General features: G+C 48.0%; 1 protein-coding gene across 1 annotated transcript in view; it reads right to left on the bottom strand.

Moving 5' to 3' along the window:
- POLE (DNA polymerase epsilon, catalytic subunit) overlaps window positions 1-27,187 on the bottom strand; it is a 169,566-nt gene that overhangs the window by 71,306 nt on the left and 71,073 nt on the right. The window contains exons 23-26 of the mRNA XM_082243081.1: window positions 25,494-25,638; window positions 25,254-25,411; window positions 24,864-25,059; window positions 15,560-15,774 (exon numbers count right to left, since the gene is read on the bottom strand). Coding sequence (XP_082099207.1) covers window positions 15,560-15,774; window positions 24,864-25,059; window positions 25,254-25,411; window positions 25,494-25,638 — 714 coding nt within the window. The remainder of the gene's footprint in view (window positions 1-15,559; window positions 15,775-24,863; window positions 25,060-25,253; window positions 25,412-25,493; window positions 25,639-27,187) is intronic.

Genomic DNA, 27,187 nt, shown 5'->3' with positions numbered 1-27,187 from the left:
CAAATAAGATTCTTACTTGGCAAAGATTTATAGATGATGTATTTAGGAAACAATTTCAATTTGAAATTTACCATGCCCTATAGTCAACAAAGCATTGAATTTCTGCATGTTCAAATTTTTGTGAATCCTGATCACAGTATAGGCTCTTCCTTATATAGGAAGCCATCTGCTGGTAATACCATTCTTCACGCAAAAAGTTCCCATCCATTATCTTTTTTTTTTTTTTGAAAATCTTTTTATTGTTTCAACAGAAAAACATAACAACACAAAAACAATAGGTGCAAAAGGTTCACATAACAGTCTTGCAGCGCATTGTCAACGGCAAGGCAATCAAACATGAAAAAAATAATAAAAAGAAAGGGGGAAAAGTGGGCCCACGCAGGGGCATAATTACACTGGCAGCAAGAATACAACGTTAATCAGTGTACAGCATAGGATAAGTAGTATAGTCCGGGCCGCCTCTCGGCCGGCCCCGGATAGCGGTCTACGGAGCCCCCAAGCCGCCCCCGCCCAGACAGGCGGCAAGCAGCGGCACGGAGGAGTCCGCCAGCCACTTGGCCCAAACCCTGTCATGCTTTTTGGGGCATCCCCTGTGAGCATACGTGTCCTTGTACAACGGTATCACCGAATCCACCAGCGCCCTCCACCGCCGGAGCGGGGGAGGGGACCGCTGCCTCCAATGAAGTACTATGTTCTTCCTGGCGAAAAACAGGAGGAGACCCATGAGGGTGCGATCCGCCACCCTAGGGAACAGATCGTCTAGTAGGCCTAACAGGGCCGTCTTGGGCGAGGGGTCTATCGAAACCTGCAACACTCCGTTTGCAGCCGCGTAGACCCGAGACCAGTAATCAGACAGATCTGGGCAGGTCCAGAAAATGTGGATAAAGTCCCCGGGCGCGTGGCCGCACCGCCAGCACTCCGGGGAGTGGGACTCATGCATTTTATGTAGGCGATGGGGAGTGAAGTACGCCCGGTGGGCGATCTTATACTGCACCATGCGGTCCCTCAGGGAGACCAGGATCTTAAAGGGGGAGTCCCACACCTGTTGCCAGTCCTCGGCGTCCATGTCCGGGACATCCCGAGTCCACCGATCTCGGAGACCCGAGAGCTCCGGAGAGAACACCCGAAGGAGATGGGCGTGCAGGACCGAGGCGGCGCGGGCGGAGCAGTCAAACCGAAGAACCCGCTCCAGATCCGACTGCACCACCCCCGCCCCCCCCCCGCGGGAACTGAGCCCCGAAGGCATGGGACAACTGGAGATAACGGAAGAGGTGAGACGGGGGCACCCCGTGAGACTCACAAAGTTGGTCAAATGAAGGGAGGGAGAAGTCCGAGGACAGATCTGAAATCACCTTAATGCCGTATCTGGTCCAGGCCGCCGGGTCGGGGAGGGAGTACAAGTGGGGCAGAGTAGGGTTGATCCACAGCGGCGCCCTAGGGGAGACCGCGGTGCTCGGGTAAGCCTCCAGCGCCAGGCCCTGACGCCAGGCTCTGAGCGTCGTTAGCATGGATGAGGTCAAAGGATACGGAGCCTTGGGGCCCCGGAACAACAGATGCGACAGCGCCTCCATTGACCCCAGCACCGCCGCCTCCAGCACCACCGCGGAGTTGGAGGCATCAGGAGACAGCCACCACACCGCGGAAACCAACTGGGAGGCCAAAAAATATTTATGACAGTCTGGGAAGGCTAGACCCCCCTGTGACTGGGGTCTCATCAGCGTTGAAAACTTGTAGCGGGGGGGGCGAGGGCCCCACAAAAAGGAGGAGAAGAGCCTATTCAAATTGGTGAAGAAGGTTTTGGGGATCCATTGGGGTGAGTGGCGAAAGAGGTAGGTCAATTTAGGGAGGATCTTCATTTTTATCAGATTCACCCTGCCCAACAGGGAGAGGGGAAGGTTCTCCCATGCCTTCAGCCTGGCCCGAACATCCCGCATCACCGGGTCTAGATTAAGGGAAATAAATTTCGAGGGGTCCTTAGACACCCTCACCCCCAGATACATGAAACTGTCGACCCACTGTAGCGAGAGATCCGGCGGGGCAGCACTCCTGGCCGCCTCGTCGATCGCAAGCAGCTGGGACTTTGACCAATTCACCTTTAGGCCCGTCACCCTGGAGAAGCCGTCCAGGATGTCCAGAGCCCCCCGAAGGGAGGGACCCGCATCCTGCAAAAACAACAGGAGGTCGTCCGCGTACAGCGCCACCCTCTCCTCCAGCCACGCCACCCGAAGCCCCCGAACCTCCGGCGAGGTTCGGAGCGCCTCAGCCAAGGGTTCCATGGCGATGGCGAAAAGGGCCGGAGAAAGAGGACAGCCCTGCCGCGTACCTCTGGACAACAGGAACGAAGGGGACAGCCTTCCTCCCAACCGAATGGCCGCCCTTGGAGATCTATAGATTGTCTGCAACCATCGTATAAACAACAGGGGGAACCCCATTCTCCTGAGGACCTCCCACAGGAACAGCCACTCCACTGAATCAAAAGCCTTCTCTATATCCAAGGAGGCGACCACCCTTGCACCGGAGTTCAAATGTTGAGTTTGCAAATTAGTATAAAGCCTACGCAGATTGACATCTGTAGATCTGGTGGCCATAAACCCCGTTTGATCCTGGTCAATCACGGAGGGGAGGATGGGGCGAAGTCTGGAGGCAAGAATTTTAGTGAGAACCTTGAGGTCATTATTAAGTAGGGCAATTGGGCGGTAGGAAGCGCACAGCTTTGGGTCCTTCGGGGGCTTAGGGATCAGGATAATGTGTGCCTCTGCCATAGAGGGCGGCAAGGAGCCCATCTCCAGGCAGTCGTTGTACAATGCCGCCAGCAGGGGGGCCAGCACTCCTGCATGAGTTTTGTAGAATTCAATGGGCAGCCCATCGGGGCCAGGGGCCTTGCCTCCAGGGATAGAACGTATCACTATCTCCACCTCCTCTGCCGTGACCGGCCGAACCAAATCGGAGCGCTCAGCGTCCGACAACCAACCCAGGGCAACCGGATCCAGGAGCTGTTGCAGATCCTCCGGCCGGAGGTCCGCGGGCAAGGTAGTAGCATATAATTGGGAGTAGAAGTCCCCAAAAAGCCCCAAAATTCCCTCCGGTGAGGTGACCGCCTCCCCAGAAGGAGAAGTGAGCTCCGGAACCAGGGTGAGGGGGGCATCATGATGAGACATAACAGCCAGCAGTTTCCCGTTCCGATCCCCGTATTCAAAAAACCTCTGTTTAGAGTGGTACATAGACAACCGGGTGACCTCAGTCAGGTGTAGATGCAAGTCTCTCTTACTCGCCTGCAGCTCCTCAAAGTTGGCGGCCGAGGGGTCCCGGACATAGCGGCCAGAAGCCGCCTCGGCCGCCGCCTCCAAGTCGGACACCGCAGCCAGCTGCTGAACTCGAACGGCTTTGATTGCTGAAATATAGTGGCCCCTAGTAACCGCCTTAAAGGCGTCCCATACCAGTCCGGGAGAGGACGTACCTGCATTAGTCTGCCAATAGTCGTTTATCATAGACGGGGTCTGGGCTACAATCTCGGGCTGGTCCACCCACTGGGCACCGAGGCGCCACAGAGCACTACTGCGGTCACAGCCCGAGCGAATAACAACCTGCAAGGGACTATGGTCCGACAAGCCGCTGGGGAGATAAGAGACCTCCTCCACATCAGACAACATGTGCGGGTTGGCGAAGCCATAGTCTATCCTGGAGGATGTTTTGTGGGTAGCAGAGAAGCAGGAGTAAACCTTCTCCTGGGGGTGTTTCCAGCGCCAAACCTCCTGTAACCCGGCGGCCGAAGACCAATGGAGAAGGTCCCCGGAAAAGGCCTTGGGAGGCAAGGGCCTGTCAAGGTCCGGGGAGAGGATGGCGTTGAAGTCCCCCAGGAGAAGCAGTTTGGCTGGACAGTAGCCGGAGACCCTCTCCAGGACGGCATATAGGACCTCAGCTTTGAACGGTGGGGGCACATAAATGCCCGCCACCACATACCTCTGCTGCCACATAGTGAGCACCAGCACCACATAGCGTCCGGAGGGGTCGGTGTGCACCGCCTCCACCACACAGGGCAAAGATTTATGAATCAACACAGAAACACCCCTTGCATAAGTAGAGTAGGAGGCATGGAACGACCTCTGTACCCACGGTTTTTTAAGAGACAGGAGCTTGCTGCCCACCAGGTGGGTTTCTTGCAAAACCAGTATGGAGGGGTTGTAACGCTGCACATACTGAAAGAGCAATGCCCGCTTAAACTTGGAATTGAGACCCCGTACGTTCCAGGATAGCACAGAGAAGGTAGATGGTTTACGTGATGCCATCCTGGAAGGTTACATAAATGAACACCCCAGAAGTATCACCCATAGGTACTTCCTCCTGGGGAGCAGCAAGATCGAGTAAACCCATGCACCAAACAAAAACACGAACAAACAAAGTAAGCCCCCCTGGAGGGAGAGCACAACACCCCAAACACATAACGTTTACCCTACTGTACCCCGTTACCCCAAAAACCAAGGGGGAGAGCCCAGGGACAGTTTGAACCCAAAACTGAGAAAAAAAAAAAAAAAACGGTTAGGCACCGGCCAACAGGCCGCCTGGGCCTACCGCCACAGTCTGTCCAAAAATAGTCCGCCCACCGCCAACAGGGCCAGCGGAAAGCACAGTTCAGGGAGCCTGTCAAAAAACAAAAAAGAAGGCAAAAAGTCAAGCAAAAGGGAAGAAAAAAAAAGAAAAAAAACAGTGCAGTTCACCCGAGCTCCGTGGTGAACAAAAGGGACATAAGGGCCAAAGGAGGATGCAGGGCAAGCATCTGCCGTGAGGACGGAGGTGCAAGTGTCCAGGAGTCCCGAGAAACACATCCGAGGCAGAATAGAAGCATGTAGGAGAGCAGGAGCGGGAACAAAAGGGGCAAACAGGGCAGAAGTCAGCACAGGAGTTCACTTACAGAGTCCAGGTCATCACACAGCCGAGGGGAACACAGGGGGTCATCAACAATCAGGCCGCAGCACCCAAGGTGTCAATCCATTCACTGGCATCTGGGGGGGTCTCGAAGAATCGCACTGTGCCCTGATGGGCCACCCTCAGCCGACTGGGATACAGCATACTGTATTTAATATTCCTCTCCCGCAGGCGACGTCTCACCTCGTTAAAGGATCTGCGGCGCCTCTGTACTTCAGCCGAGAAGTCTGGGAATAACATCACCCTGGTATTCTCATAGGGCAACTCCTCTTGCTTCCTAGCCGCAGCAAGGATCATATCCCGGTCCCGGTAATTCAGCATCCGGACCAGGAACGGTCTGGGGGGGGCCCCCGAAGGTCGCTTGCCCGTGGGCACCCGGTGAGCCCGCTCAACCACATAGGTAGCAGGAAGGTCACGCAGGTGCAGAAGGGATTTGAAGAAGTCCTCAGCAAAGGCCTCAGGGCGATCACCTTCCGCGCCCTCCGGCAAGCCCACCACACGGTTATTTCGGCGTTGCCTGTTCTCGGCATCATCCACCTTGCTAGTGAGCGCGGCGACCAACGCCTGTAAGTCCGCTAGCTGAGCCGAATGGGATCCCTGCCGGTCTTCTACCTCTCCAATCCGATCCTCAGCCTCCGTCATCCTGCCCCTGATCTTGTCCAGATCGTGGCGTATCAGGGTGCATTCGGAGGCCACGCTGTCTATGCGGAGCATGAGGGAAGCTTTGCAGCCTTCAATGGCCGCGAGGATGGGTCCAGTGATCGCCGCCGCCTCCACCGCCACTTCCGCGGGCGCAGGGGAGCTCCGCTCCGGTGTCCGTGAGCCCGATGGCTGCGAGTCAGGGGAGGAAGACATCCCCGCCGAGGCCTTGGAGCAGCGACTTGCCTGGGGGCTGTCGGAGACTGGCAAGATGGCGCCGGGAGGACACGTGGCCCGGCTCTTCCCCGGGCGCTGAGGCTTCGGATCCTTGGGCAGCTTACCCTTCGGCTTGGTCGACATGGCAGCAGGACCAGGACGATCCAGAGGAGCAGGACAAGCCGGCAAGCCAGGTACTGTAAACAGAATGGCCCTAAAACGGAGGAATTTGCACGGATGGTCACGGAGCTCTGCAGCCACACGTCCGCTCAGGCTCACATCCCGGCCACGCCCCCTCCCATCCATTATCTTTAATACAAAGTATACCATACAGTCAGTATCTAAGATTAAAACATAACTGCAGTAAATCAATCAGATTTTGCAGTGGAAGCTAATGCTTTAAAAAAAATCAGACTATTGGCCTGAGGATATAGTAGATCCTGTTTGAAGAAAGCCCATCACAGAGCCTATGACCAAGAAAGAACTAGGTTAATACATTCTACTAAGTCCAAGCTGAAATCTGAAGAAAAAAATAAGGTTGATTACAAAATACACAGGCCAGCATAACCAGGTGCAACAGATAATGCGGAATTACTGGCATCTACTTACGGCAGATGACACTGTTTCCAAATACGTTGGGGCCAAACCCCAAATAACCTTCAGACAATCATTATCTTTAAAGGATCCCTTGGTTAGAAGTCATTAGCAAACTAAAACGACTGGTTCTAATCAATCAGTCGAAGGTACCAAACCCTGTGGCAGATGTAATTTCTGTCATTTGGTCATGAATGCCCAGGAAATCAGATTGCCTAATGGACAAATGTATAGTTCCCATTTTTTTGCAAATTGTCAGACAATAGGGGTGGTTTATCTTATGGTATGTGATTCTCAAGTATTCTACATTGGTAAAACCAAAAGGCCTTTTTTCCATAGACTACGAGACCATGTGTCAATTTCTAAGAAAAAGTTGGAAACCCTGATTAGTAGGCATATCGGGCTGTACCACAATTTCAATATATCAAAAATGAAGTTTTTTGTATTGGACCATGTTCCTAAACATGAAAGGGGTGGTGATATTGATCAACTATTATTGCAGTGGGAATCTAGGTGGATTTACACTATCAGCCACCAAATTTCCCAGGATAAACAAATCCATGAGCTTTAAGCCATTCTTAAAGCAACAAATGGTTGTCATTTATGATCAATTTTCAAGGTAAATATTTTGATATGATTTCACTGTATGAGTGTAAAAAGAATTGCATATAGTGATTGTTGTAATGCATAAGGGCTAATTCTAATGCTTTTGTAATTGGTTATATGATTTGTATGATTTATTAATATATGTACAACGTGTAATTGGACGGAAGACATAGTGTCTGCTTTAATTGCTGGCTCCAAATGTCATGCTACTCATGATGCCATACCTTATTTGGTCACTAGATGGCCTCCAATAGTCTAAACAATATTTAATTCAATTTAATTAAAATTACTGTGCCCAGGCCAGGAACTAGATGGGTGACCGTATGGATGCCTGGGGGGCCCTGTGCTTCCCGATTTTGGTGGCTCAAGTGCAGAGCCGCTGATTCGGGGAGCCCCGGGTCTCTTAATTCAGCTGCTGCCCCTCCTTTGACTAGCGTGGTTGGTTAATACCACTACGGGCATCCGGGAGTTTCCAAGATGGCGTGGTCAGAGTCACGTCGCAGTGATGTTATCCATCCACGCCATCTTGCGCATTCGCAGTGGCTCTAATTGGCATCCGGCTTGACGCCGGCGGTGAGAGGCCTACAAAAAAGTCCAGATTAGCTGAATAAGCAGCTCTGCCATCCTATGGGACAGATCCTCATTACCAAATAAGACACCTTAGGTAAGTCTCTTCATTTTGTATGGAAACTATATCCTTTGTTTTTTTGTCAGTCTGTTGACTGCTGGCCCTATAATATGTAACTAGTTTTATCTACCTCTTCGGATTAGGTGGATAATTCCTTTTGGGTTTCCTCCTGGAGTGGAATTTCTGTAATTTCCCTCCGTTGGTTTAGGCATAGGCTGATCTTCTATCCTGACGTTATTAGTGAATTGCTGGAACCAATCCAGGATATATGGTAATTATTCATATATACTTTTTTTTATTTTTTAGGCTTGTGTTTATAAACCATAAAGGCACACTAAATTTTTAAAAAATCTTTCCCATTGGGAAGTGGTTTAAGCATGGCCGTATGAAGACGTGCTCTATCGGAGTTCCCGGTCTGCGGCTTCCTTTCAGCATACCACGGCAGTTTACACAGCCCTTTCCGCAGTCTGGACCGGACCCATGGTCTCCTTGGATCTCAGGAATCCTCAGGCTCCCCGGCAGTCTTCACCTCCATGAGAAGCGCTGAGGCCTCTGCTCCTGCCTGTGTGCTCCCAATGACAGCTCCAGCCGCTAGTCAGCCCTGTCTACCCTCCACAGCCCTACAGTCGAATCAGGCCATATGGGCATTTCTGCAACAACTTTCCACAAGGGTGGGGTTGTTGGGCCTCAAACAGGACAATACAGAGCTGGATGTCAGAGTAGCTGCTGTGACTCAGGACAGTGGGGCCACGTCCCAAGCTGTCCAGGCTCTGCAATCCTCCCATACTGAGCTGTCTGACCAGGTTACCAACTTGCAACTACTCCTAGATCAGGGATCCTCAAATATAAAATTGAAAGGTCCACTTACCAATTCTCCATTCAGTCCGAGGTCCAGAAAAATGACCGTCAAATTCCAAATACAGAGCGCCAACAACAAAAAAAGGCATTCCCCAAAACTTTTGAACTATACACAAAAAAATGTGGTAGACCTTTAGTGTGAAAGGTGACACCTTTGTTAGACAGTGCCATACCAAGCTGACCAAGATTTCCCATAGAGGCCAATGTTAAAAACTGGGAGTAGTGATATACCAAGCTGACCAAGATTTCTCATTGAGGCCAATGTTAAAAATCGGGAGTACTGCCATACCAAGCTGTCCATAGTAGCGAATGTACATAAATGCCTCTGTACTGCACCTCTTCCCAGCTGCTACAACCTCTGCACACTCCTCTGCCCTCATCTTCCCAAAAGGTCTCCCATCTTCCACATGATTACCTTTCTAAAATACCTTTCTGTTGCTGGCTGCCATATCTTCCTTCTTCTTCCCTATGCACGTGTTGCTTGACACAGGGGGCGGGTCTGGGTAGCAGTCTTGCCCATTCCCGACATCACAGCTTGAATTTGACAGACGCAGTCTCTCGTTGTGGCTGCACAGTGCCCTGAGTAGATGTCTCTTCACCGCCTGCTGCCGAAGCCCGGCTTCCCTCAGCTCCATGTGTCCACAGACTTCTATGGGGGACTACAACTCCCAGAATGCAGTGCGGCTGGGATGCTTAGGCGCGAGGAGGAATAAGTTCCTCCTCCGCTGTGAATGCTGGGCGGCGGGTGTGTGACATCACTGGTTGCTAGACGCTGGGCGGCCGGTGATCTAGTAACCAGTGATAAAAGGAATAGGCAGCTTCAGCACAGACCGCCGCGGTCCAGATCTAAGCATGTCTGGGTCCGGACGCGGCCCGGAGTCCGCCTATTGAGGACCCGGGTCCTAGATGATCTGGAGAATCGCAGCCGGCGACAGAACGTCAGATTCAGGGGGATCCCGGAATCGTTTGGCCAGGGTGCACTCCGCTCAAAGGTGACATCTATCTTTAACAGGTACCTGGACTGACGCCCTGAGATGGACATTGTCATTGATGGGGTTCACAGGACCCTAGGTCCCTAATTCATAGCCGCTGACAGACCCAGAGAGGTCTTATGCCGCCTTCATTCCTAAAACCTTAAGGAAGAGATCTTACAACAGGCGTGGAGGGTGGGCATCCTGGAATTCGATAGGGCCACGGTCCACCTGCTGCCTGACGTCTCCCGCATAACACTGCAAATGTGCAGAACCCTTAGACCCCTGCTTTAGCAGCTCAGTGAACAGGGCCTCACTTATAAATGGGGTCACCCATTTCATGTGATAGTGAAAACTCTAGGAGGAACGCAACATAGAGAACCTGTCCTTGCCCGCGCATGCTGAAGTCGCACATGGCTATTCTCTCTGCGCTTGGATGAGAGTCCTTAAGATCTTTCCGAAGCAATGTTTGTGCCTACCACAGTATGATGCTGGTCTTGGCCGGTATCTCCACTCATCGTATTTGACTCAGAGGGTGTTTTTGAACTACCAACGTAAACCGAAGTGGGGGTGTGGGTGGTCCTCCAAAAGTAAAAAACATTTTTTTTTTTTTTTTTTACAGCCATGCTGACTGCTGTCTGGGATTGGGTGCTAGCACCAACGGTCTGAGAGTGACGCCCCCCCCCCCTTTTTTTTTTTTCATCATAACAAACCATAGCTCCTTATCCTTGTACTGTTTATTATGCCTGCAGACTTATGAAGGCTGCCCTATGTGATTGGTTTTTGAGTGGAGTTTCGGCTCGGCTGGTGCTGGAGTTGCGCCTCCCATTGGGGCATATAAAATATTTCGGTACTGGAGTTCCCTCCCAATGCGAGAGTCTGGCCTCGGGGGAGGGAACAGTCCGATCCCATGGGGCCTCCATTACCATGTGCAGTCATGGGCCTGCGAGCACACGCGTCCTTATTTCCAGCTGAGCTGACCTTTCCTTGGTTTTAATATGGGTCAGGTACGTCGTCTTACCTTCCATGACTGCGGACCCAGTCAGAAAAATTTCTTGCTGCCTTGAGTTCCAATTCACATGTTGGTTTGTCCTTTTCTGCTTTTGTCCAGTTGACTTGGTCTCTTCCCTGCGTTTTGGCAGTTACTTCACTTTGCTTGGCACTATTGCCCACTGTTGGGCGGAGTCCAGGGAAAATTTGGCTCCTGGGCAATGCATTTTACCGCAGGGAAGCCGAGTGTCTGGGGTTCTGAGCCTACTCGTGCTTTGCCGCGTCCCCCCATTAGGCCATCTCTGCCATGGTGGAAGACAACTATCTCCATAGAGATTCCCTTGTAGTCTAAACCTTCCTATATTTATTTCTTGTCTCCTCTACCCTTTTCTTGCTCTTGCCTTCCCTTTCCATGTTCTTTCCGTCTAGTCTTCCCCCTCGGCTCTCTCCCCCCTCTTTTTTTCCTTCACATAGAGCTAGTGCCTGTCCCCTGCAGTGAAGGGGATCATAGCCATGAAGGTCATTTCTTGGAATGTTAAGGGTCTGAACTCTCCTGAGAAGCAGACCAGTTGCCTGTCTGAACTATGGCACCAGAGGGCGCAAATCGTCTTTATACAGGAGACTCATTTTAGGGGTGGTAAGATCCCGAAATATTGCAACAAACGGTTTCCTACTGTCTATCATAGTCCTTCGCCATCCTCCAAATCCAAGGGGACTAGTATCCTCTTGTGGAGTTCTCTCCCCTGGCAATTCATGGACATCCTTTCAGATCAAGAGGGCCCTTTCCTCTTGCTTAAGGGTAAGATATACAAACATGTGATCACTTTAGCTACTGTTTACCTACCCAATAGTAACCAACTTCCTGCCTTGGAGAAGTTCCTTACCGTCTTGGATTCCTTCCTCGAGGGAACCTTGATCTTAGGGGGGACTTTAAGCTATGCCTGGACCCTCGGGTTGATTCCTCCCGTGGTGCCTCTTCCGTAACTGGGGGTGTGCGACACCGTCTTCAAGACTTACTCCACTCTCGCCAATTGGTGGACATTTTGAGGATTCTCCACCCCGCGAGCGGGACTATATCTTTTACTCTGCGGTGCATGACTAACTCCAAGATCAATTTTTTCCTGCTTAAACACTAGTCCATTTCGTTGACCCCAGAAAGTAGATAGGACACATCGCCCTGTCAGACCATGCCCCGAATGTGTTGGAACTCAATCTACAAAATCTGATTTATTATATTTATGTTTTTATGTATGTGGGGACACTACTAAAAATTGGCTGCCAATCAGATTTTATCACACTCATTTATCGTTCATTGTCTCTCTTAACTACATCCTCTTCTATGGTCAGCACGTAGGTTCTCTTATTTTCAATCTACAAAATCCCCAACCTAAAACTCCTACCTGGAGGCTGAATGAAGCTCTCCTGCAGGACCCTGCCATAGCCTCGGATGTCCTTGTGGAATTGCAGGCATTCTTTGCCACCAATTCGGATTTGGTAGATAACTCCCTCTCGGTCTGTGCGTCTCACAAATATGTTATCAGGGGGATCCTGATTAAACATGGCCATTTTGTTAAGCAGAAGAGGCAGAAAGATCTCTCAGAGCTACTGTCACAACTCCATGTGCTGGAGGGTAGAAAAAAGGCTGGTTCGCACGTGGCCACAGCCGTGGAGCTGCTGAAGGTGCGGGAAGCTATCCGAGAACAATCCCTCTATGAAGCGAAACATGTCTTGGTGAGGGCTCGGCAGTCCTTTTATGACTACGGTGACAAGTGCAGCCGCCTGCTCGCCAATGCCTTACGAGCTGGGAGGTCCTCGACCTTCGTGTCTGCCTTGTCTACTCAATCTGGTTCGAAGATTCATTCTACACCGGATTTAGTGAAAGCTTTTCATGATTTCTATTCCTGACTTTACAACATTGGCAGCTCACTGGGCCTCGTCCTCGGACCCCCCACTCTCTCCAGACTTGGTCTCTTACCTTTGAGATGCTAACCTCCCTACTCTCACCGAGGATGAGATCGAGGCCCTTTCTCAGCCCATCTCGGTGGAGGAGTTCGGTGCCGCAATTGCGTCCACCCCGCAACGCAAAGATCCTGGACCTGATGGCCTCCCGGGGGTTTATTATAAGACATTTCAGGATATCCTCGCTCCTAATTTCACTAAGGCCTTTAACGCCATCACTGACGACAAACTGGTCCCACTAGACATGCTGAGAGCCAATATAGCTGTTTTTCCCAAACCTGACAATGATCCCCTTTTATGTGGGAGTTCTAGACCAATCTCTCTGCTCAATTATGACATCAAGCTCTTTTCCAAGATCCTAGCGACGAGACTGGCTGCATTGATGCCCCGCATGGTTTCCTTAAATCAGGTTAGTTTTATTCAAACGCGTGAGGCCCGTGACAACACCATACGAACTCTTAACATCATCGAGGGGGCACAGAGGTCTCACACACCACTTTTAATTTCGTCTACAGATGCCGAGAAGGCGTTTGATCGGCTGAGCTGGTCCTTTCTCCATGAGATGCTGAAACAAGTGCAATTACCGCACCCGATGTTATCTTGGATAGCCGCTTTGTACTCTACCCCCCACTGCGTCGGTTCACGTTAATGGTTATAGTTCGGAACCTTTCACTATAGCCAATTGCACCCGGCAGGGCTGTTCCCTGTCCCCGTTATTATATGTGCAGACATTGGAACCTTTGCTCCAACATGTTCGGGACAACCCCTCAATTCATTGAGTGCGTATAAAGGAATATCATCATAAAGTGGCTGCTTATGCTGACAATCTACTGTTTTACATCACCAGGCCTCTCATTCTCTACCTTCCTTGCTGGCTGAGATGAAACGCTACACATCCCTGTCTAACTTCAGATTAATCTCCAGAAATCTGAGGCATTGAACGGGTCCCTTCCTGCAGCGACTATGAAAACCCTGCGTCCACACTTTGCAATCAGATGGGACACGCGTCACATTCAATACCTGGGCACGAAAGTTTCAGCGAACCTGTCTGAGATCTTCCCTTTGATCTTTCAGCCCTTCCTTGGAACTCTGTACAGTGACCTGAAGAAATGGGACTCCTTGGGCCTGTCGTGGTTTGGCCGTTGCAATGTCTTAAAAATGAATGCAATGCCCAGATTGCTTTACCTCTTACGGTCGCTACCGATTAGACTACCTCGCATCTTCTTGCATTCCGTTCGCTCCACATTTATTAAAATTTGTCTGGCATGGAAGTCACCCTCGTCTTGGAGGTGGCCCACTGCTCTGTCCTAAGTCAAGGGGGGGCATAGGCTTTCCAGACCCTGCATTGTACTTTACTGCTGTCCATATGACTAGAGTCCTAAACTGGTGTAGGCACCGGCCTCTTAAACTGTGGGTCCAGCTGGAACAGGATGCCAGTGGCGTACCGCTGGCGGGACTGCCTTGGACGGGTAGACAGTATTTGACATCTATCACGGGGCATCCATTGATAGGTGCCACTCTGGCTGAGGTGGATAGATTTTTTTAGGATTGCTTCCCTGGGGGGTTTTCCCTCTCCTAGGACGCCAATTATCGGACATCTGGGCTTTCAGCCCGGGTTTACAGATTCCAACTTTAGCCTTTTATCCACCAGCGGGCTCATACGTGCTTCGCAATTCCTGAGACCACATGGCTGGCCTAAAGACCGCATTCTACCCCCGGTCAGCCCCCCTCTTTCATTAACCAATGGCGATCTCTTCAACTTTCCCACTTCCTGTGATCATTACCGAAACATGCACTCTTCCAGCAGACACTGCATGCCTTTGAGGAACTGTGTCTTGGTGAGGGCCCGTCTCTAAAAATGAAAACCAATGGCTTAGATATAACAGAAAGCAGCTCTTTATTCACCTTTTTTTTGTCTGTTTATGGACCATGTTGATTTTAAACCATTGTGGATCATTTGTGGCAATGTCAAGATTATTACCTTTAAAAGTGGTTCTAAAGGGTCAAGGTTTTTTTTTTTTTTTGTTTACCTTTATGTATTCTATGCATGAATGTAAAAACCCTTCTCAGTGCAGCAGTCCCCCCCCCCCCAGCCCCCTCCTAATACTTACCTGAAACCGATCACCATCCAGCGATGTGCACGAGAGAGACTTTCATGCCTTACTGGCTGAGCAGCAGCGGGAGCCATTGGCTCCATCTGCTGTCAATCACAGCCAGTGAGCCAATGAGGAGAGTGCGAGGGTGGGGCCAAGCCGCAGATCTGTGTGTGAATGGACACTCAGAGCAGCAGCTCAAGAGCGAGCCTGCTTAGGTGCCCCCATTGCAAGCTGCTTGCTCTAGGGGTACTTGGCAGGAGGGAAAAGCCAGGGGGACTCGAGAAGAGAAGGATCTGGGCTGCCATTTAATTTTGCCTTATGTTCTCGGTAAATAAAGTATCTAGTAAAGGGTCTACATGTGTAGACTTGACCTTTTTACACTTAATATATTTGAAGAATTTTTGAAGCCTTGAATTTTCTTTTATATATTTTGTTAGATTGACCTCGTCAACATACTGTAAGTTTGTCATTCTACCAATGATTTACTATTGGCTCTGAGATAATGCTCCATAATCTAGCAGGGATAATTGGAAACTTCAGAAGCCGATGTAGGATGTTACCTCTATGGTAGTATGCTGTATGACTATGTACCATTAATCAGGAAGCCTGACCCCTTTTCTGACTAGTTTATCACTTTGTCAGCACCCTGTTAACTTCATCTATAGTAACTCTCTAAAATCAAAAATATAGAACTTATTAATAAAGTTATGCCTTAGTATGCTAATTCAGAGCACACAGCACAGACACTATCCAAGATGCTTTATTATGTACAAAAATAAGTATGGCACTTACATGTGTCTTAATAAGAAACAGTTACAACAGGATGCACGGGGTAGGCTCCTCTTGAAGACACAATTTAAGTGCCATACTTTGTATTTGTGTAAATAAAGTGATATGGGCAGTATTTACTGCACAATATTTTATGCTCGCTATTTTCATACAGATCCCATATATCCGCACAGGATTAAAGATCTACTGTAGTTGGGAAAAGGTTAGGATGGGCATTTGCCTTTTTAATGTGGTTAAACCATCCATCCAATACACTTCTGTTACCCACCAAACAAAAAGTTAGAGCTCACCTGTCTGTGACAGGAGACCCTTCAGGTTTGCGAGATATAACAAAACGACAACTAAGTCCAGCATCCTTCACCATTTGGTCTCCTAAGAACTCAGCTAGACGTTTGGCAGTACTGATCGAAGTGGATTTTTGTTCTCCATAATCCTCTAGCCGCCTGGACATGGAGCGATTCTCAGAAATCAACTCAAACAACTCAGTGTCTGGCATGTTGGCAGCCTAAAGATAGAAGATAAAAATTAATATATTAAAAAATTCCATTCTAAATTGGCAGGTCATCTAAACCACTATACTAAATCGATACTTGCAATATTGGTAAATTTGATTGAGAAAAAATAAAATATCAAGTTTATTATGGAAAAGGTAATAATACAGAAAAAACTTCCTCTACTGCTGAAGCCAAGCAAATACTGAAAGGTTCTAAAAGTGACTCAGTCACTGACAAAAACCAAATCTGCTGACAAGTATAAAGTACAAATCTGCAGCAGCTTTTAGTACCTCCAATTCTACTTCTACTCGGGCCATTCTAACTGGTCAAAGCCTCTGCACTTTCTAGTATTGCCGAAGCTTGTCTGTCCCATCTCACATACTGCTTGGTAGTTGCACAACCAGACCTAGTAATGGGCTAATAGGGATATAGGGGGGAAGAGATACACAATCAGCTAGCAAAAAGGCACAAGGGAGAAGCAATGAAAGCGGTTGTACGTTTGTGTTACCCTTTATATATACTTGAGCAGCGTGTTGTCTTGTTAAAATTTCAGAATCCGTTTAATGTAAAACTGTAGTTACCATTTACATAATGTGAACAAAAACTTCAGATTCATCCATGCATTTTTTTCTTTTTGGAAACATGTTGATTCCTTTGATTACCAATGCATTCGGATACAGTCCCCCTACATACAAACTTTCAAAGATGCAAACATGTGTTTGCAGTTTCTTTTTGTTCAATCCAGCGGGCTGAATGAAAAAAAAAAAAAAACCCGACAGATCTCTGTACCAACACAAGCAATGCTGGTGCAGCGATCTTCCCAGCTGTGCTATTGTGTTCTGACAGGGGGATTCCCCCTGCCAGAACACTGATCAGTGCTCACAGCCTTTGTCTGCAAGCACTGATCTTTGTTAAACTGATGAACAAGTTCCTGGAAACGGAACTCGTTCGCACATAGGGGACTTACTTTATATAAAATGGCAATCAGCAACTGCATTTGCTTGCTATGGTCTGCCCCTACTGCCACCCACTCACCCTTAATCAGACAGCCTATTTCAACAACAGGCTAAGATCTTCCGGAAAGACTCAGTAACCACCAGGTAAACGCTAATTGCCCGAACCACATCCAAAGAATGCAAGGCAATTTCCTTGAGATGCTTGGGCTCAGGACAGAGTGAAGGCAGCACAATGTCTTCAGAAACCACCTTAGGATGAAACGACAGGATGGAAGATCGGCCCTTGAGACAGCAGATCTTCCCCGAGAGGAAGTCTCCAAGGAGCATCGGCGACCAAACTTATATCTGCGTACCAAGACCGGCGAGGCCGGTATGGGGCCACCAGAATGAACGGAATCCCTTCCACCTCTACACTGCGCAGTAGTCTCTGCAAAAGTTACAGCAAGGAATAGCATAGATCAGACGATACTAACCCCAAGGATCCACCAGTGCGTCTGTGGCGTCGGCCAGAGGATCCCGAGACCTGGCTACAAACCTCTGTACCTTCCTGTTGAGACGAGAACAGGTCTACTTCAGGCATCCCCCAAGAGACACACAGCAGATAAAACACCTCCGGGTGCAGGGACCATTCCCCCTTATCCAACACCTGATTCCTCAAGTAATCCGCCTGCCAGTTCTCCACTCCATGTAGATCCACGGCGGAGAGGGCTGGAACAACATTTTCTGCCCATTTTAGGATCTCGGCCACCTCCCGGGCCGTCTGGACACTCTTGGTGCCCCCTTGAGGATTGACGTAAACCACCGCTGTGGCATTGTCTGACTGAATCCAAACTGGACAACCCTTCAGACGATTTGTCCAGTGACTCAAGCAAAGCTTTAGCTCTCCGAGTTCCAGAATATTGATCGGAAGTCTGGACTCTTTCAGAGTCCAGGTCCCCTGGCACACAGCTTTCCAAGTACCACCACCCCCCCCCCCCCCCCCAAGCCAGATAGGCTGGCATCCGTGGTTACCACAGTCCAATACAATGGAAGGAAGGACTTGTCCTGACGCAAGCCAAGGAACGGAGCCAGCACAGAAGAATACCCCTTTGCAGACGTCTCATGTGGAACTGAGCAAACGGAACCGCCCTGAAGGTAGACACCATTAGGCCTAAAGCTCGCATGCAAGGCCGCACTGAAAACAGAGTGCTGGATAACAGCAAACAAATCGCCCTGTGTAACTTTTGCAGCTTTTCCGGGAAAAGAAAAACCCTTGCAGAGGCTGAGTCCAGTGTCAGTCCCAGATAAACCAATTTGGAGGCTGGGACCAGAGCAGATTTTCTGAAATTGATGGTCCAACCAAACTCTTGCAGAGTCCGTACAGAGACTGACAGATCGCCCACCAGAACTGAGAGGGAGTCTGCTCTTAAGAGGATACCGTCTAGGTACCCTAGTACCGCAATCCCCCGCTGTCACAGTAATGCCAATACCAGAGCCAACACGTTGGTGAAGACCCTGGGGGCAGAGGTGAGACCAAAAGGGTAACGCCACAAATTGATAATGTTCCTCTCCTACAGCAAAGTGAAGGAAAAGCTGGCGTCCAGCGTAAATAGGGATGTGCAGATACGCGTCCTCGATATTGATCGAGGCCAAAAAGTTCCCTTGGTGTAGGAACGCCACTACCGTGCGAATGAACTCCATTCGAAACCTCTGTATGCGCACAAAGCGATTCAGAGCCTTGAGGTCCAGAATTGGAGGCACTTTCCCTTCTTTCCTGGGAACAGAAAACAGGTTTGCATAAAACCCTTGAAAGCGTTCCCGCAAAGCCGCGGCCTCAATTTTCGGCCCGATCCAGCTACGTGTGGCACACATCTGTCGGCAGTACCGTCCGTTCAGGTCGGTCAGCTTGGTCAAGTACCTGGACAGCGGCGAGTAGGCCGCAAAGACTTATTTTTCGGCCCGACTCAGCAACGTGGGGCGCAGACCTGCGGATGAAGAGACATTCACTCACCCCCAGCCTATAACCACCGCAGGTAGCCTAAAGGGAATCCCTGCGCCAGTCACTAATGCCCCAGGGGGCCGGGACCTTTCTCAAAGACCCCGATGTGCGATCTAGACAGCCAGGTCAGCAACAACCACATCCACCCCCCCCCCCCTTACTGGAGCAAGTGGCAAAGCCAGCTCCAACCTCACCCTGGGAGGGGGGGGGGGATGTGGGGGTAGGTTGGGCCCAAAGGACCACTGTGACAGTGAGAGGGGGGCTGGGGGGGGGGGGGGGGATGGAAAGGAACCTGGGGGTCCAACCATCCCAAGGAGAGGCTCACCAAGGGGGGGGGGGGGGGGACACTACTTACCACACCAAGGACCGGATGGGCACCACTCCAAGCAGACCACCTCCCCATGTTGGAATAGGGGGTGCTGACGGCCAAGGGGTACACTGCAACTCAGGCCAAAGGTAGTCCATTGGGGCTCTGTCATGGCGAGGCCTAGCGCGGAGCTGTGACCTGCACATGCTCCCTGGCCAGACTGGGAGACCTTAAGGATCTAGATTATCCAGTCCGACGCCCAGTCCGGCTGTTTATTGTCGTTCTCTCAGGAACAAAACTAGCTAAAAAAAAATAAAAATTTTAACAAAAGGTTCCCTTTCAAATAAAAAGCATGCTAAGACCAAGTCCCAGCAGGGAACTAGGTCCTACTCCTAAACTAGGCAGAAAAACTGAATCCTATAGCAGAGTGAGTGGGTGTATGCCCTCAGGGACTGCCCCATAGGCATGGTAAAGTTTTTTCATGCCTAGTGTCCTACTCCTGTAGGGGGCTGCATAACCCAATGGTTAAGAAGAATATGGAGCTGCATCTGTCAATGAACGATAGAGGAAAAAAAAATTTACACTGATTAGCACAGCCGGCTATAACAGAGAAAATTTTCCAACAAGGCTGGTTGGACCGATTTGTGTACAACCAGCCTGCACATACATGGATCAAAATTTGCCCAGTTCCTGCTGGAGTTGCTAGGAGTGCTGATTTAGAGGAATTTGTGTCGGAAGGGGGATGGGGGAAGAGAATTTGTGATCAGAGGGGGTCTGTGCTAAAAGAGGTGATATGGTAGTGGGGGGGGATATTTGTGCTAGGAATGTAAATTTGAGGGTAGAGGATTTGTGCTAGGTGGTGTGTTTTTTTATTTGGAGGGGGCAGCAATTGTTCTGGGGAATTGAGGGGAGACAAAGATTTGCGCTGGGAGGGGGGATTTTAGCAGGGTATTTATGCTTAGGGGGTAAGAATGCAGATTAGTGCTTAAGTAAGGGGGGGGGGGGGTGCAGTTTGCCATGTTCTCCCTAGGCTCTAGATGACCTTGTTTCAGCACTGGCTACGGGGGATGTTTCAGGACAGAGAGTGGGGGGAAAGGGCTAGTAAATAATGGGATTTTTGACTTACCGCAAAATCCATTTCTCTGATGTTCATTGATGAACACAGCTCTTCATCTTCCGTATGGTTATATTGCCCCCTACAGGAGTAGGACATTAGGCAGAGAAAAAAACTTGAGCACGCCTATAGGACAGTCCCAGGGGGTATACTCCCACTTCCTGCAATAGGTATTCAGTTTTGTAACAAGCAGTGTCAGAAGAGAAAAAAAACTCAACTCCAAAGAGGGGCGGGTGCTGCGTCCGTCAATGAACATCAGAGAAATGGCTTTTACAGTAAGTCAAAAATCCCATTTTCTCTATCATTCATTGCCGGACACAGCTCCTGATTCTTTTTAACCATTGGGTCGTCCCAAAATGTCAAAAATGTGGGAACAGCAGAAAACAAACTTCCTAAAGGCTAAACATAGCCACCCAGGTAACTTGTAGCTCAACTGGTAACAACTGGAGCTCACCTGAAAAAAAACACGTCAAAGAGGACAAGTCCTCTAAACAGCAGCCTGCAAAACTTTGCGGCCAAAAGAAGCATCCGCAGATGCCAACACATCCACTTTATTTCCGCCTCTGTTCGGTGGGGGGGTGGTCACACGGCGCATCAGCGTCACGTCCTTTGCCTGGCCCGTGGTCCCATTTGGCATTGTGCTGTCAGGACAACTTTTTTCTCTAACGCAGGGACATTTGATATGACCCGTTTCTGGTGCATGCGCCGGAATGCGAGGTCATTCTTTTCCGTTCCCCTGCTCTGGCCTCCACATGGCGCTGGTGGTGATCCGCCCCGGACCATAGGGCTATTTAGCTGAGGATAGCCTGGACCTCATTCTGCCTAGCTTTTCTCACAGAGTGGGGATACTGTAATCATTTTTTCCCAACACTACACATTGTAGGTAAGATGCTTTTGGGTGTTATGGCTACCCCCATTGCATTTTTATACCTTTTTTACCTTGATCACCATTTTCAATTCTTGATTTGGCACATGGTTTATTGCTGTTTCTCTTCCCCTTTTTGTTTGTTTGTTTTTTTCTCCAATTGTTCACGTTTCCATTTTTGTCACTCCTTTTTCACCTTATGATCACCCTGCACCTTTTTGGTGCCTATTCCACCATTTTTTTCTAATACCTTTGAATTTTCATCGGGTCTGCAGGGCACATCACTAGATATTTTTTCAATCCGATAACATTTATATAGAATACATTTTATTACACAATATCTTCTCCAGATCAATTGATCATTATGAGTGTTCACATTCCTTGGAACTGCCCTTGTTGTCCTGGTTTGCCCTCTAGCTGCCCCCCCCTATTTGGACTAGGTGACCTATACCCGCCTCCGCCCCGGGAGGATAGACGGTTGTTTTTGGCGCTCTTTCCCTCCCAGATACTGGGTGTTCCTTTGGTGCTCACATGTAAGCAAGTAACAAGATCAGTTATATATATATATATATATATATATATATATATATATATATATATATATATATATATATATATATATATATATATATATATATATATATATAAAATTTTTCTCTTTCTTTAATTTTTTTTTTGTGGGGAGTAATTTGTTATACTCCTGATTATATATATGAGATTTCTATATTCTAATACAAGCCTACATTTACAGATATTTTTTTTACATCAAGCTTCTAAAGAGTGGACAGGGATCCACGAAATGCGTAGAGCCCATAGATGCGAAGATATATTATTTAGAGATTGACTATGTACTATTTTCATTTTTTTGATATATTTTTTAATCATTATAACATGAATTGTATTACTACATGAAAGGTGTTTTTTTTTTTTAATGTAAGTTCTCTTTATATATGTCTGTATCATATCTGGAAATGGATTTGATGTACTTATGTCAATTGTGGAATATGCAATCAATTAGAACTTTTGATTTTATCCAATTCTGTAATTTAGTAAGTGACCTGACTCATTTAAAGTCCCATGACCACCGTTTTATTTTTGTATATCCACTTTATAAAACTTTTTGAATGTGTGCACAGACGACCAGATGGCCGCCTTGCAAACCTGCACCACTGACGCCTGATGACAGAAGGCCCAGGAGGCACTAAGAGTCCGAGTAGAGTGTGCCCTGACAGGGAAAGAAGGAACCTGAGCTTTAATAGAATAAGCCTGAACCACAGTCTGTCTGATCCATCTGGAAATGGTCCCAGCAGTAGCAGCCAGTCCCTTGCGAGGTCCATCCATGGGGACAAATAGTGAGCCTGTCTTCCTAAATGACTTTGTAGCTGCCAGGTACTTCCTTATTGCCCAAACCACATCCAGGGAATGCAAAGCAACTTCCTTAGGATGCTTAGGCTTGGGAGGGCAGCACGTCTTCATTCAGATGAAAATCGGAGACAAACTTTGGAAGGAACGACGGACATGGCCGAAGAACTACATTATCACTGTAAACCACAAAATAAGGTGAACAAAAAGACATCGCCGCCAGCTCAAGACACCCTGGGCACAGAAGTAAGCCCCACCAAAAAGGCCACCTTCTGGGACAACGTAAGCAGGTGACTCGCCTGAATGGTTTCAAAGGGAGGTTTCTGGAGAAATGACAACACCGATTTGAGTTCCCAAGGCAGCAATGGAGACAGCACCCGGAGAACCAAGTGTCTCACTCCCTGAAGAAAGGTGCGCACCAAGGAGTGTGTGTTCCAATGGACGTTAAAAGGAAATGGCCAAGGCTGAGGCTACACAAACATGGCCGCAGATCCGTAGCACACAAGGCTACAAGAAAATGGCAGTGCCACACGGCTGCCGGGGGTCCTGACAGGAAGGGGGGCCCTGGCAGGTGCCCCCCACCAGGCCCATCCCCCACCTGAAGAGCAATCGTTGGGTCTCTGCCCCCCCCCCGCCATTGCCAGTACAGCACCCCATTTAACCTGAAAAGGTATGTCCGCCCGGCACTTGATTGTAGATTCCCACAGGAACAAAATAATAAAAGGAGGAAAAATTTTAATTTAAAAAGAAAAAAAAATGCCAGGACTAGAGATCCCAGCAAGGAACTAGGTCCTTACTCCTGACTAGGCAGAAAAAAACTGACTACCTATAGCCGAAAGTGGGATTATACCCCCAGGGACTGCCCCATTGGCGTGCTTACGTTTCTTTCTCTGCCGGTCATGAAGATGAAGAGCTGTCCCCGTCAATGAACGAAAGAGAAATGCGATTTACTGGCCCCTTCCTTTTCTAAATGAACACAGTGAACACACTCGCTCATTGTGTCCATTCATAACTGAAGAATAGTAAACTGTGTTTAGTATGGTTCAGTCTGTGAATGACCAGGAAGCAGCTCAGCACAGAGTGAACCCATTCATTCACTGTCCAGTGCAGCGGAGGCTACAGAGAAAGGCATACATGTTTGAGTTTTGGGGTGCACGCCCTAATGCAATAGACTGCGCACACCTATGATTGTGACGCATACATTTCACTGTTGGATGCTGGATAAGTCTCAGAGCTTGGATCCAATAGAAGTCTGGCTCCTGATTGAAAGTGAACTCAGAAGCTTCTTGGCCAGGTAGAAATTTTATCACAAATCAGACTGCTTATGGTGCCTGGTTTCAGTGGCTGAAATCAGATGCTCTTTTTTTCTGACAGATTAACTTTAATCACTGGGCAAATTCTAACACTTCCCATATACAAGTAAAAATCAGCATTCTTTCTCGAAAATTATTCAGAGCCCCCAAACATTATGTCTTTTAGAAAGCAGAGACCCTAGAGAATAAAATGGTGGTTTTGTGTCAATTTTTTAAGTCGTGCGATATTTGTGCAGTCATTTTTAAAAATGCAATTTTTCAGGAAAAAATACACTTTATTGAATTTTAGTGCACACATTCAAAATATAATACCTAATCGTTTTGTATAATATAAAAGACGATGTTATGCCAAGTAACTAGATGCCTAACAGGTCACGCTTTAAAAATTGCAGTCGCTCATGGAATGGCGACACTACAGTACCTAAAAACCTCCATAGGGGATGCTGTAAAAGCCTTTACAGGTTACTAGTTTACAGTTATGAGTTAAAAAAGAGATCTAGCACCAGAATTTTTGCTCGCACTCTGACATTCGCGGCAATACCTCACGTTTCGTGCGATCACCTGTTTACATATGTGTACAGGACCTGCATTTGCTGGTGAGCATGAGGGGACAGGCACTGTAATTTTTTTTTTTTTTTTTACTGAAAACTTTCTCTTTTTACACTGTCATTTAACGTTATTGCTATCACTAGGGATGTAGAACATCCCTGGTGATAGCATGGGTAGTGACAGGTACGCTTTACTGAAAGACCCCATATATCTCTATTGCCCTCTTCATGTCCTCTAATCTAACAGAGATTGGTTTGATCAGATGCTTTACAAGCAAGTAACGATTTTTAAACAGCAAACTGAAACTGGAAGTGACAAATTCCTCATTGCTTTTGGTTTCTTACATCAAGGGGGAGACAGGTAAAGATGTACCTTCCTCCCCGCTCACATTACAACCAAAGCAGCAGTGGTCCCAGGGTCCCCAATCACACAGGAGAGCCCCATAAAGGCAGTGGTGGGGTGGCCCCCTTCTGTGTCCTTTAAAAGTTATATTGTAGAACCGCTCGGATCACAGCTGCGGCCATGATCTTCACACAGCCACTTTAACCAGAGGACATACATATACATCCTAAGGGATTGAAGTGGTTAAGTTATATTAATTTTTACAATGTTAAAATTTCAGCATTGTTAATAACAGTGGAATCTGTGTCACCCACCTTGCTATACAACACATCCAACCAGTAATCTGCAACTTTAGCTACCGATGCATAAACTTCTTCTAGTGTACTGCCCTTCAGGAAAGCCTCAAACACAGATGACTGGAAGATCTTGATTAGCTGCAGCTCACCTCGACGTTTCACTTCAAAACCTTTAAGCTCAGCAAGCGAGCCATCCTCATTAAATACAGCATATCTAAATAAAAGTAACCACCTTTAATAGTTAATGGTCATCTATATGCATACAAATGATTCTTGCTAAATGATGCTGAAGAAGTAAAAGAAAATAAGGGACTATGTTGCATGTGTAGATTGTGGGTTTTGTTACAAGCATGAACCAAAACAAAAATTTTAACCTGGTACTAAATGGAGATCATTAAATTAACTTGCCTCTTCTTTAGCTTCTTCCCCTCCTCTTTGGATGCTGGAAGGATCATGGCCAGATATGGGCCATCAACCTCAAAGAAAATGCTATTCTCAGAACGTGTTTCATATGTCAGATTAGCCGGGTCAACCAGTTCCTGGTACTGATGGTTTGTAAATCCTTCCTGAAAGAAGAGACAATCAAATCATGTAGCATTCCAGTTTCCTTCTCTAATGAAATGTACCTGGCATCAACAAGTACCTCACCTTCACCAAGATATTAAGCATAGCTCCAGGGTAGGATATTGTCACTTTTGGCTTTTTGGCATTTGTGGATTTGATAACAAAGTTCTCAGGAAAGCTATTTGGCAAAACACACCATATTCCATCTGTGTCCAATTCAAGTGGCCTCCTGAATGAGCCGCACAAGGAAAAAAATCACATTTAAAAAGACACCCTTACAAATTAAACATACTGAAGAAAAGCATTTTACCTTCTTGCCAAAAGATACAGCTATCCCCACACAGCTGTGTATTTTTTAGATTGTGAAAGCGAGAATGTGAGTACTACAAGTACCGACAGCCTTTGCGGCTGTCGGCTTGTAGTTATCAATGAACTACCAGGGCGCTGTTTAGCGCTTTCGGTAGTTCATCAATTCTTCCGCTCATTGTGTAACTGCATGCTCATTCCATCAGACAGCTTACACAGCAAGTCTGCAAAAGTCCTGCATTGCACCCCCAATCTGCTGATTTGATGCACTTCCTTATAGGCTCCTAGAAAAAAAAAAAAAATGCTTTTTTTTTTTTTTTTTTTTACCTGCAAAAAGATGTGCAGGGCTTGAAAAATTTGCTATGAATCTAGGAGCAAGCTAAAAAAGTTAGGAGCCTGTTTTTATTTATTTTTTTTGTAGCGTGGGTTGTCAGCTCCCCAGGGAAGTTCAAGTAATTTGCACCCCCTATCTCACAGCAGAGCGGCCAGTCAATAACTCCAATGTAACGCCTTACGTCAAGGTTATAGCCTGACCAGAAAGAATGACACTAAAAACCTGTTATAGGGGAAACTCCTTTTTATGCGAATGCATCGTGACTGCGGCATGTAAAATACCCTCATCTGCTGCCTATTGTAGCTTTAGGGTGGCTGTTGGTGAGTGGCAAAAACATTCTCTACTGCACATTTTTACCACCCAACTGCACATCTAAAGAAAACCTTTGTGACACTTTAAAATACAGAAAAGGATGAAAGAAGTATCCCAGCACTGCTGGTCTTCTGTTGCCTCTTTGCAGCTACTTCCTGCCTACATGTGCGTCACCCTGTGGTGATTGTTGATAATACACAGGGCTTTATCAGAGGACATAACAGGATCAGCTGCCCGGCACTCTGAGCTGCGTGTCTGGGCAGTCAGTCAAGAGCTGCAGAGTGGGCTGGCGGCAAATCAGGTGCCAGGACGCGGTTTCTGGTCGGCATGGCAACCTGGCGCCTGGGGTTTGTCGAACCCTGAAGATGTGTATTTATTTTTTTTTTTACAAGCGTGAACTTACCCTTTAAGCGTTATAAAAACATAAATAATGGGATAATAAGTGCTCCTCAGGACAAAGAAAACTAGGCTGGCAAATAAGGGATAAAATATCAGATTACTGAGCATATCTTGACAAGGGACTCCAATCAATGGATGGTAAAAAACATACACTGGTCACCATGAAGGCATGAGTGTTTAGGCAGTACCTGGAGTGGGAGCCAATGCTGCAATCAATGTGCTGAGGAGATGTCACCCCAATGAGGGATAGTAAGATCGAGCTGAGCCTAGTGGAGATGGGAGGGAGGACAACCCAGAGAGATGCCTCAAGGAGGGGGGGAGAATCCGCAGCATCTAACTACACCAAAAAATTAAATCACCGCTGTGAGCATGGGGTGGCTGGCCACATCCTTGGAACACACGGCGTCTCCTGCACTTGTGAGTCCTC

This window comes from Pelophylax lessonae (assembly GCF_965119305.1).
Source record: "Pelophylax lessonae genome assembly, chromosome: 1".
In the NCBI taxonomy this organism is placed as follows: domain Eukaryota; kingdom Metazoa; phylum Chordata; class Amphibia; order Anura; family Ranidae; genus Pelophylax; species Pelophylax lessonae.
The sequence above is the reverse complement of the archived record's forward strand: the minus strand, read 5'-3'. Positions and strand labels throughout refer to the sequence as shown.